Raw genomic sequence first — 12970 nt, 5'->3', positions numbered from 1 at the left:
CTTTATTGCTGTCTTTCATTATGACACCAAGTAAAATTGAATAATAACTGATATCCTTTTTAAATAATTAGGATTGTACAAATGCTTATACTTTTTTCATTGTATCCCAGTGTATGCTTATTTGTTGCAGTGTTTACAAAACTCAAGCTATGAGATGTACTCGGAAACAGCAAGAAGATAGGGACTGGTTACATTTTCTACCAAGTTAATTGCTTATGTGTCTTTTGAAATCCTTGATTGTTAAGAACAATCTTGCTGATTCACGTGACCATGATATAGAGGTTGCTTTCATTTTTGTGAGCAGTGTATTCACATGTAATTCCTTATTTTCTTCTTCAGGGAATTGCACCAAAACTTGAATTTTCCACTGTCTCTGTCATTACAGAATGTCCCTCGTACGAAACTGAGAAAAATATTGAGGTGAGTGTGATTTGTATATGATAACATATTCTATAGCAATTTTACATTTACATTTAAACAAGTTAAATGTATATATTGGGGCGGCCGCGGTGGTGTAGCAATTAGTGTTGCCACCTCACAGCAAGAGGTTCTCCGGTTTGATCCTTGGCTGGGGTGCCTTCTGTGCAGAGTCTGCATGTCCTCCCTGTAGTCACGTGGGTTACCTCCGGGTGCTCCGGTTTCCTCCCACATCCCAAAGACATGTGAATCCACATAGGTGGATTGGACACTCTAAATTGGCCCTAGGCGTGACTACGTGCGTGTGTGTGTGCCTTTTGTGGAAGGTCGGGTGGCGGGCTGGCAACTCGACACTGTAAAACACCACTGCCATTCATGAGCCGACAGGTGATCCTCTGTGGCAACCCCTAACCGTGAAAAGCCAAAAGAAGAAGAAGAAGAATTCTTAAATGTATATATTACTAAAGTTACCTTGTTTTACTTATTTTTCAGTTTCAGTGCTTTATTACTTGCAAATTACAATGACAAACATTATGAATTGAGGATTAAAACTAGCCTTGAGTACTGGGAGATTTAGAAAATAAGGCATTTTCTCAAGGCTTGAACCTGTAGTCTAACCCTGTAGTACTGACTAAGTGCGTTTTTGCTTTCATCTTTTTGTGAAACACAAGTGCACTCGGAACCTATTTCACAACTGAGAGTGATTGCATTGAAGAATTGCAGAAAAGGATTTGGGGCAAACTGACTGCTGGGCTCCTAGGGGTGAATGATAATGTCCATAATTCAGCAACACCTCCTAATACTAACACAAGACAGAGCTGTAAGACTCCCTCTCTGTTACCCTCCCTGTAGTAATAACATTAGAACAAGAACACTCATCCATGTACCTACTTTACTGAATAAACTACTTGAAACATCAACAATGCCTCTTTATTCCTACCCCAGGGAGGGTAACAGAGACAGATTCTCCTAGATCTGCTAGCTAAAGTGATTTTATGTAGGCTAATCCTTTGTACTCATATACCTAAACATCTGATAGCCTGATGTCCTTCTCTTCCAGTGTGACAGTATTCTACATGTGGGTCTACCCTTCTTCCTTTTGCGTACGTCCGGCCAGTATTCCAAAGTTTTTCAGTCCCTCAAGGTGCGACGGGCACCTGATATGGCTGTGGGAATGTGGGCCATAAAAGTGATGGCTGCATGCACCAGCCCTCAGAACTCTTCAGCCGCCAGTCGTACGCCAGGTGTTCTTGCTACTCGCTGACGTCAGATTAGAAATAATCAGATAACTACCCTGTTGGGGAACCTTTCAGTCCTTCTCTTTTTATCTATAGTCTGTTCATGTCATCCAGAACGGCAAGTGTAAGTGTGACCGGCAGATCCCCCACAAAGACACCCACGATCAGTACCTGTTTTGTTTGGGTACGGAACACGACCACAAGAACTGCCCTATTTGTCAGGCATTTGTCCCTAAGGCCTTATATCACTGTTTGCCTGCTCTGAACCTTTATCTAGAGAACTAGCGGTTAAAGCAGCTTGCATTAGGGATGGAAAGTGCGTTCAACACCCCATCAGAATTGCGTAAGAAGAGGGCCAAAGCCATGCGGCCTAGCTCTTCTGCTGTGCCTCTATTGCCCATACTTCAGCCTGTGGCTGACATTGGCCTGGCAGAGGAATCGGCTTCCACCAGGCAGGGTAAAGCAGGTACCTATGAGGAAGCCGCACAATCCCAAGTGGACGACATGTCTGTAGAGGTTTTACAGATGTCTGCCTCAGTTGCCAGGGGGAAACCAGCGCTCTCTGTTGGCCCGTCGGATTCCACTGATCCCATCCCTTCGTCTGACTCGAGGCCTTCTCCTAGCCGGACACCAGCTAGGCCTCTCAAGAAGAAACAAAACACAAAGCATCTCTCTCAGCTGCCTGAAAGCATGCCCGATTGGCAAGCTTTCAGCCATAGACTCCTCAGAGGACTCCCTCTCCTCTTCCTCACAGATCTTCTCTCCCCTGGGTATGGATCACCAGAAGAAGAGTCTATTGAGCCTGACTCCCCAGTAGAGGATTTAACCTTTGGGGAAGCTATCTGTAACATGAAAGATCACTTTAAGTGGGAATTCACTGACATGACTGAGATGCAGAAGAGGTTCTATCACCTCATACAGATGGACTCTCCCAGTCCTCCTGCTATCCCTCCTATTCTGACAGCTTTTCTGGATGCCTTTTCCTCAGCATCCCTTAACCCTGACACCCAATCTCCAGCCCTTTGCTAGCCTGACAGATTGTACAAGGTCCCAGAATCAGAAAAAATTCTCCTTAAGTGCCCTCCAGCTGACCCATCCACTATCTCCATTTCCACTGGTAGGGCTTCCAAGCTGCTTCCTACCACAACCATTCTTCCAGCTGACAAGGACAGCAAGACAATGGAACGTCTTGGGAAAAAAATCTACACTTCAGCTACCCTGTCTTTCAGGGCCACAAATTACCAGACTCACATGCCCAAGTATTCCTTAGCCCTGCTGGAGAAGGCCACTAAGGAATTGGCTGACATCCCAGACTGTGCAGCCAAAGCATCACTGTCCTCCCTGCTAGCTCAAACCTCCCAGGTGAATAGACACTCCATAAGGTGCAGCTATGATGCAGATGAAGCCTCAGCTAGGTCAGCTGCATCAGCTTCTGCTTTAAGGAGATACTCTTGGCTGTGTCTGCAGCCCCTCCCTGACGACTTCAGGGCTAAATTGGCTGATGCCCCTCTAGATCATTCTGCCTTGTTTGGCAGCAAAGTAGTTGACCTCTCCAAGTCTCTACAACAAAAAGGCAAAGAAATGCAGGAACTAAAACACCTGCTAGTTTTGCCCATCTCTAAGTTCCATAGTAACTACCCTGCCAAAATGCAGTTCACTCTCTCTTGAACAATTGCCAAATTACAACTTAGTTTGTACTTAGGCACAGCTACAGATATCCAAAATCTTTACAATCTGCCATATATTATTTACAATGGCTAACATAAACTCACGTATCACTCCCTCTCAAGTCCTAATGTACAACAAGATACTAAATTTTAGTTGTATTACTCTTATAACAACCCTATTATCCCTTGCTCACATTACTTCTTACCAAAACAGACTTCATGCACCACTCCCAGATTGTGTCACCTCTACTCCTTATGTACCCAAACTTCAAGGTATGAACATTAAAATATCTTCTTCACTCATAAACACCAGAACAACACATTACATGCGATTCTCCTTTATTAAACACCCCAATATTTCAAAACCATCTGTGAAATTCAATAAACTTATACTTGCTATCACAAAGACCACACCATATCTGTTCAACAAACTAACACTAAGTGGTGATATACACCCAAATCCAGGACTTATCACTAATCTAAACTCAGACATAAACACTATCATGAACCACACTCCACTAACAATTATTCCCCAAAGATGTAAAGGTGATATACTCTTTTTGCATTTGAATATTAGAAGCATTACCAATAAAATCCATGACCTGCATTAGTCTATATACACCAGACATATTAGTGGTTACTGAAACCTGGTTGAAACCTCAAATTACAAATGATGAAATTCTCCCCCCTGGTTATAGCATTATTCATCAGGATAGACTGCTGAAAAAGCTGGAGGCGTAGCTATATTCCACAAAACAGATTTATCTTTTACAGTTGTTGATCTAACCACCCTAAGCCTCAGTAAAGCTGAAATACCATGTTGCAAACTTACCATAAATTTTAAAAAACATATTAATATAATTGGCATATATATTCCCCCAGGGGATAATATATCTATCCTAGATTACATTTCTCATAAACTACCCCAGGAAACAATTATATTAGGAGATCTGAACATTGATTGGACTAACTGCAGTGGCCCATATCCCACTAAATATGTAAACCTTTATGAGTTTACCCAGCTCATACAAAAACCCACCAGAATAGACAAAACATCAACTAAATGCTCCATTCTAGACTGGATATTTACTAACAGACCTGACTGCTCTCTTCACTCAGGCTGACAGCCTTAGTGACCATCTCCCAACATACCTACTAAGACTACGGCTGTTCCCTACTAAATTGACACTATATCGGCAGATAAGGAACAAAAAAACATGAACCTTGATCTTTTCCTTTATATACTTAGAGACTGCAACTGGTCCCCTCTTATACTATTACCCCTGGATGAAGCCACTGATTACTTCACTAGTACCTTCCTATCTACCCTAGATGAGCATGCCCCTCCCAGGACTGTTAGAGTTAAATCAAAGTGTGCCCCATGGTTAAGTAACAACTCCAGGTGTCTAGTAAAAGCAAGAGATAAAGCATGGCTACATTGGCAAAAAACTAAATCACAAGTTACTAGGCAGTCTTACTGTGAACTGAGAAACAAAGCAAAAACACAAATAAAACAGGATAAAATAAATTATTACTCTCATATACAAACTAAACACCACAATAACCCACAAAAATTCTGGGCAGGTATTAACAACATACTACGACCTGGTAAAGCTGGTACACCCCCTCCCCACTACAAAAAATAGTTCTGACTGTATAGTAACAGAGTTTAACACCTATTTCACAGAAACTATTCTACAACTTTCTAATAGCCACAGCCCTCCTATTACATCACAAACAACTACACCCCATCAAAACAAGCACAGCTTCTCTCTTCAACCAGCATCACTACATACTGTTAGAAAACTAAAACCCACTTCTCTAGCTGCAGATCACTTACCACCTGAATTCCTCAAACTATCTGCTGAAGTAATGGCATACCCTGTCTCCTTTCTAATAAACAGATCTATATTAGAACAATACGTTCATACCATTTGGAAGATTTCATACATAACCCCAATCCACAAGGATGGAAATTCTACTGAATTGTCTATCGCCCTATTGCAGTTCTAGCTCCTCTATCAAAAATACTTGAAAAAATTATTCATAAACAACTCATGGATCACTTAAATTCTAATAAGTTGTTATCCAGCACTCAACATGGCTTTCGACCACACCACAGTACCACCACTGCACTTTTGTCATTTACAAACACAGTTAACAACCATAGAAATAATGGCAAGCATGTATCCTCCATTTTTTAGACTTATCTAAAGCTTTTGATATGGTGAATCACAACAAACTTCTACATGCATTCTCTGATGTAGCTTTATCACATTCTACACTTACATGGTTTCAGAGTTACTTAATTGGAAGACAGCAAGCAGTACGTTGGCAACAAAGTCCATCTCCTTTGTTACCAATCACCCTAGTTGTTCCCCAAGGATCTGTTCTTGGCCCCCTGCTTTTCTACATATTTACTAACAAGCTTGTACTGTGGCCTCCTCTGCTACAATTACTGAATATGCTGATGACTCTACAGTATTGTGTGCTGCCACTATCCTTCCTGAACTGCAGGTACTCACTCAGTCATCCTTCCTCAAAATAGAGTCCTGGCTAACAAATTCCTGCTTATTATTAAACCCCAACAAGACAAAAGCTCATGCTATTCCATCCTAACAAAGCTACTGTAAACACAGAATTTTTTCAGATAGTATCCAGAAATAATACTACTATCACTCCCTCCCCACATACCAAATTGCTAGGGGTCGAAATTGACACTAACATGAGACTTGACATCCATATCTCTCAATCAGTTAAGTAAGTGCACAAAAAACTAGGTACACTATATAGGAACAAAAATAGCTATTGCCCAAACTATTTGACCTCAACTCTTTTATATGCATCACCTATATTTATTAACTTCAGGAAAACTGAGCTGGTAAAACTGGAGGCCTGCTACAATAAAATAGCTAGATATGCAGCAAACTCTACAATGAGATCACACCGTTGCTCTGCCCTAAGGAAACTACGCTGGTTAGAACTTCCCCATCTCGTACACTTGTCTCAGCTTAAGATGGCTTACAAAAGCTTCTATCATTCTGCCAAAACTCCATCATTACAAGACTTGCTCGAGTCCTATTCCTGTGGCAGAATGCTGCGGTTAAACAATAAGCCCCTCATACAAATTTCAACAGCACACAATCGTGCTGGGACTCCACCTACTCTCATTATATTGCTAAGACTTGGAACTCTGTACCTAGTAACATCACATCTAGCACTACATTAACTACATTTAAACAAACACTAAAAACCCACCTTGCCACTAAATGGCTCTGCTCTTGCTCTGCCCCAGACTAAAAATCCTACAAACTCTTTACTCTATGTACAGCTGTTTTTTATTTATAATCTTCCTTCTTTTTTCATCTGTACTTTAAACATCTTTTCTTACTTTGTTCTATGTGGAGCTTTTCTCCCCGGGCCTCTGCTGAAAATGGACATTCCGTCCAGTCAGACTTTCCCAGTAATCAAATGTAAAAATAAAAAAATAAAATAAATAAAATTAAACAAATGTAAAAATAAAAAAATAAAATAAATAAAATTAGAAAACCTTCTCACCCTGTGGCTCCCTCCAGGCTCAGGAGACCTCCTAGAAAGCAGGTCTCTGGCTAGAGCTTCTCCAGCCACCAGCCAGAGATCTCCCTTTCAAGATAGGGCAGGTAGTGTCTGACTACCTGCCAACCTCATTACCTACCCCTCCTAACCCCCTACCCCTTTCTGCCCGTCTCTCTCACTGTCTCCCTGTTTGGTCCCACATTACCTCAGACAAATTGGTTCTTTCAATCATCCAAAACGATTACTTCATGACCTGGATCACCCTCCCAGTAAAATTGGGCATTCCACGGCCACCCAGCAGTAAGCTGCTACTCCTGCAACCGGTACTGCAAGCTTTGCTGACTCAAGGCACCGTAGAACCAGTGCCTCTGGAAACAAAAGGGAGAGGATTTTACTCCAGAATTTTTCTGGTTTTCAGAAAAGATGGACCATGGAGATCTATACTAGATCTCTCGCGTCTCAACCCTTTCCTAAAGGTGCTACCTTCAGGATGCTCACTCTCCCCACCCTCCTCCTTCTGCTCCTGCCTCAAGGATTCATGGCAACCCTAGATATAAAGGATGCTTATCTGCACATCCCAATAAAGGCCACATTCTGGAAGTAACTGAGGTTTTGGTAGGCTCATCCCAGTTTCAATTCTGTGCCTTGCCCTTCGGGCTTTCCACGGCACCCAGGGTATTCACAAAATGTCTGGCTCCAGTCATCGCTTATTGCAGGACAAAGGGTATCCAAATATTCCCTTACGTAGACCTGCTAATTGAGGCAGACAATCAGAAGACCCTCATTCTTTACACTCAGGTTCTTCTGTCCCTCTTGCAGTCTCTAGGATTTCAAATAAATTTCCCAAAATCCCATCTGGAGCCCACACAGGACATTGTTTTCCTGGGGTGCAGGATTTGCACAGACCTCATGAAGGCCTTCCTGCCACCAGACAAGGTGGTGTCCTTGACAGAACACCTGTTCGGCGTCTTCCAAGCATCAGAACTGACAGCAGGGCAGTACCTGAGACTTCTGGGTTACATGGCAGCCACTATACCCATGCTCCCCCTAGCAAGACTACACATGAGGAAACTACAGTGGTATCTTCGGTTGGTCTGGACCCAGCATTCCCATCCCCTGGAATTCAGGGTACCACTTCTTCCCTGCCTGACTGAAACAGGAAAATCTGAAGTAGGCAGACTTCATTTGTCTGCAACCTGTGGGTATCGGATCCGAGCCGGCATTTCAAAAGCTTAGGCTCCGAGCTCCTAGCTCCTCCCTCTACCCATAACCCCTTGCCAATCCCTGACTGACCTCAGATTTCGTTTGCCGCTTTCAAGTTGCGACGGATTCCTAGAGCTCCTAGTGCAGATAAGTTTTCTGACAGGAAAATTTTGAAAAACTTTAACTTTTTTAATTTAATTAGTTAGAGGTGTTTGTGTTAGGCTTTCCTCTCTCTATTCTTTTAATTTTTTCTCGGGTTTTGCGTAGTTTGTGTGTGTGTGTGTGTGTGTGTATTTTAGGCCTGTTAGGGCTTAACATGTCTGAAGCCCATAAGGCAGTATTCTCTAAATGTACCGAGTGTGGCCATAAGCTGTCCCCAGCGGATGGCCACACTCGGTGCGTTAAATGCTTGGGGGTTGAACACCTGTCTTCTGGTTGTACCATTTGTGCAGGGTTCAACCCCCGAGCTTTGAGGGAGCGGAGGTCGAAGCTGGTTCTGGCGGGACTTCTCCCTCCAGATACCGCTTCGGCTTCTGCCCCTTCTACACAGCAAACAGTTGCTGTGGGCTCTCCTCCACCGGCTGGGACTCAACCTCCCTCTAAGATGCCGGAGGAGAGAGAGTCTTCTAGGGAGCGAGAGAAGAAGGAGAGGCACAGGGAGAGGCACCACAAACGGAGAGCTGAAACTTCTAGTTCGGCTCCTCCATCCAAGCGGGCCTCTCCTGTGCCTTCTAGCTTTCCTCCTCCTCGGCTCCACTCCCCTCGGTTCTCTCCTGGGCCCGAGGAGGAGGAGGAGGCTAGCCCTTCAGCGAGGTCCCCAAGGCGGCTCTCCAGATCCGCTTCGGTGGCCTCGACTAGGTCCACCTTTTCTATGAGTGAAGCAGATATGGACCGGATGATGAGGAAATTCATCCAGGCCCAAATGCAAATGGGAGTGCTCCTAGCCCCCCCCCATCCGGGAGGGGCTTCGACCCCTTTTTTCGCCCCTTTGGCTCCTTCTCCGACCCACACCATGGGTTCGGAGCTGTCGGCGCCGGGCAGAGTTGGATCCGGGGGTGGGTCGGATCCGATAGGTCGGCGCACCTCGGATCCGTCCCATCCCTTGAGTGCTTGGTGCCGGACCCGACCTCTCGGAACCGAGGACCGAGCCTCGGATCCGAGGGAGCTGGTGTGTCTTCGGCTCCATCTAGGTCGGAGCACACCAGTCTCTCGGATCCGACGGTTTTGGCTCCGGCTCCGATCCGTGCGTCGGATCCGAGTGGGGGTCGGCTCTCGGGGCTTAGAGAAGCTGGCTCCCCCTCGGCCTTCGACGTAGTGGAAAGGGCACTGTTGAGGGCTGCCGGACCCCCGGTCCCTGCCACGGCTCCATCCCGCGCTCCGTTGCAGTTGGGCCAGGCCCCCACCAGCCGGTCCCAGGGACAGCCCGCCTCGATGTCCCAAGTAGTTCCCTTGGAACATCCAGCTGCGGAAGAGTACTCCTCGGACAGCCCCCCCGAAGAAGTACCTCGGAAGCGTAAGTGCAAAAGGAGGCACATGGACTCCCCCGAGTCCGTTACCGACGTCTCATTTGGAGACATTATGGAAATGTTGAGGATCAGGGGAGGGTGGTCAGCCCCCAAGGCCTCCTCAGACGAGTCTGTGTTCTTGGAGGCATTCGAGGCGGGCCCATCTACCTCTTGGGTGTCCCCTCCTGCCGATCCTCTGGTGGACCTTATATCCATCAGAGCGTGGAAGGATCCGGACACCGTTGAGCCTGTACCCAAGCGTCCTGACCGTATCCTTTCCCCTCCGGCGGACCGCACTCACTGGATTAAAGGCCCCCCAGTAGATGCCATGATGATGGCTGCAGTCACTAAGAGGGAATTGGCCCAGGAGAGTCCCTCTATGCATCCTCCGGGCAAGGAGTCCCGCTCGATGGATTGCATTGGGAAGCGAGTTTTCAGTTCAGCAACCTTCTCTTTGAGAGCGCTGAACTACATGGCACATGTTATCAGGATGCAGCGGGATCTGATTAAAGAATACGCTGCATCTCCCCCAGAGTCCATGTCGAGTGAGGATAAGCAGGTATACTCCACCCGAATGGCCACTCTTAGATCAGTTTCTAACACATCTATGCGGCTGCTTTCTCACGCTACTGAGGGAGCCGCTAGAGCCAGCGGAGCAGGCCTAGTCATGAGGCGGCAGGCCTGGCTCCGCCACTGTGATTTCTCAGAGCCCTTCAAGGCGACCTTCGCGAATGCCCCCTTCGATGGTTCTGCCTTGTTTGGCAAAACTGTTCGCGAAACATTAGTCCAGAGCAAGAAGGACGGGAAGACGCTGTCTGCCGTCGGAGTCCGCTTCTCAGCTCCCCAGAGGTCCTTCTCGAAGAACCAAAAGGGACAGAAGAAGATGTGGTTCCGGAAATCGCAGCAGTCCCAACCGGCTCCGGATAACCAGTCCTTCCGTGGCAGAGGAGGACGGGGAGGTCGCCGTCCTAGAGGCAGGGGGGCTCCTGGCAACTTTGGGTCCAGAGAACCTTTCTCTGATAGACCCACGCAGCAGCCCTGAAGGGTTGCCCGGCTGTCCGTCTCTGGAGGCAGTCGGGGGGCATTTTTCGAGGCACCTAACTTCTTGGGAGTCCATCACAACAGACCGTTGGGTGCTTCGTGTGATATCCAGAGGTTATACAATTCCCCTATACAAAGTTCCCAGATCTCACAGCCTCCCAGATGTTCCACCCGACCAAAGGGAGGCAGCAGCTATCGAAATCGGACAGCTGCTAGAAAAAAGAGCTATCCAGTGCATCCCCCCAGATCAAACCGGGTCAGGGTTTTACTCCAGGTTCTTTTTAGTGCCAAAGAAAACGGGGGACTTAAGACCGATCTTAGATCTTTCCCTGCTGAACCTGTCAGTAACCAAGCAAAAGTTCCGGATGGTCACCCTTCAATCTATACTCCCCCTCTTGAGGGAGAACGACTGGATGTGCTCCATCGACCTCAAGGACGCGTACTACCACATTCGCATGGACAGACGGTCCAGGAGGTTTCTTCGCTTCCGGCTGGGAGCCAGTCATCATCAGTTCAGGGTCCTTCCCTTTGGTCTCACCTCAGCCCCCAGGGTGTTCACCAAGGTTTTAGCTGTTGTAGTGGCCCACCTGAGGCTCCAGGGATTACAGGTCTTTCCGTACCTGGACGACTGGCTCCTAACGGCATCATCAAGGCATCTTCTGTGCTCAGCCAGGGACTACTTCCTTCGTATAGCCCCAAGGCTGGGCATCACTGTCAACTGGGAGAAATCTTTACTGCACCCCACTCAAGTTATAGATTTCATAGGAGGAAGACTAAACACCAGGTCAATGCGAGCCTTCCTCACCCCAGACAGAATTTCCAACCTGAAGTGTCATGTCGCAGCGGTCCTGCAACCATTTCCGACAGCAGCTTCGGTCCTGAGGGCCCTAGGATCGATGGCGGCAGCTATCCCGCTTCTTATTCATGCGCGCCTACGCATGAGGGTTCTTCAATGGACCCTTCAAGTTCAGTGGTCCCCTCTCTGTTCCTCTCTCAACACTCCGATAGCGGTCAGCAAAGCATGCAAGGATTCCCTTCTTTGGTGGCTTCGATCTCCGGAGCCTCTGACAGGGAGACCTTTTTGTGCAACATTTCCCCGAGCCACAGTGACCACGGACGCTTCTTGCCTCGGGTGGGGGGGGGCATTCTGCGGGGAAGGTTGTCCAAGGCACGTGGAACTCCACAGAGACTTTGTTGCATATAAACGTCCTGGAAATGAGGGCGGTGCTCCTAGCGTTGCAAGCACTTCACCACGTTCTTCCTTCAGGGACTATTGCGATTCAGACAGACAACATGTCGGTAGTCTGGTACATCAACAAACAGGGAGGAACCAGGTCCTATCACCTTTGTCGAGAGGCCATGAGAGTCTGGGAATAGGCAATTTCCACCAAACGCTTTCTTGTAGCAACGCACATTCCGGGAAGATCCAACATCCTTGCGGACAAACTCAGTCGCACCATTCCTTCCCCTCACGAGTGGTCTCTCAATCCTCAGGTAGTGAAGAAGATTTTTGCCGTTTGGGGGCAACCCTGTTGCGATCTTTTTGCCTCTTCCTCAAACGCCAAATGCGACAATTTCTTCGCTCTGCTTCCCCCACCAGGGGAATTCCCGAGAGATGCGCTGGTGCATGCTTGGCCTCCCGGTCTCCTTTATGCCTACCCTCCACTACCTGTAATGCAGAGGCTTCTGCAGAAAGCCAACAGTTTGGGGAGCAGAATGATTCTCATTGCCCCGTTCTGGCCTCGTCAACCCTGGTTCCCCTTTGTATGGTCTCACAAAGTGAATCCACCCTGGATTCTGGATCCAATTCCGGATCTCATCTCCCATCCTCTGGGAATTTCGGTTCCCAATCTTCGCACCCTGAAATTGACAGCTTGGCTGCTCCAGTTCCATCCTTGATTAGGACTCCCGGTATCTCGTCACCGGTCAAGACCATTCTAGTGGCAGCTCATAAACCTTCCACTAGGCAGGTTTATTGGAGTAAATGGAAGAGATTCTCTATTTGGGCGGTCCAGAAAAGTTTGGATCCTTTTTCAGCACCTATGTCGGCAGTGCTGGATTTTTTAACAGACCTCTTTCATCAGGGGGCAAGTTCTTCCACGATTAAGGTACAATTGGCAGCCATCTCTCATTATCACATTGGTCATGACACAGCTCCCCTCATGACGGCGAAATTGTGCAAAACCTTTTTAAAGGTATCTTTTTGTTGAGGCCTCCAGTCAAAGACATTGTACCACCTTGGGACCTATCTTTAGTTTTGCAAGCTCTTACTGCTCCTCCCTTCGAGCCTGCAGCGTCTACAGACCTGAAGTACCTTTCCTGGAAGACTGCCTTCTTAGTAGCT

The 12970-nt window shown here is 46.9% G+C and overlaps 1 protein-coding gene across 1 annotated transcript in view; it reads left to right on the top strand.

Moving 5' to 3' along the window:
- Positions 1 to 12970, top strand: part of SPATA6 (spermatogenesis associated 6) — a 1891174-nt gene that overhangs the window by 537152 nt on the left and 1341052 nt on the right. Inside the window, exon 6 of the mRNA XM_044085978.1 lies at positions 340 to 420. Coding sequence (XP_043941913.1) covers positions 340 to 420 — 81 coding nt within the window. The remainder of the gene's footprint in view (positions 1 to 339; positions 421 to 12970) is intronic.

The sequence above is a fragment of the Protopterus annectens genome, chromosome 10.part0 (assembly GCF_019279795.1).
Source record: "Protopterus annectens isolate FY-2018-M chromosome 10.part0, PAN1.0, whole genome shotgun sequence".
NCBI classification, from domain to species: Eukaryota; Metazoa; Chordata; order Ceratodontiformes; family Protopteridae; genus Protopterus; species Protopterus annectens.
Note: the sequence above shows the minus strand (reverse complement) of the source record. Positions and strands in the feature narration are given on the sequence as shown.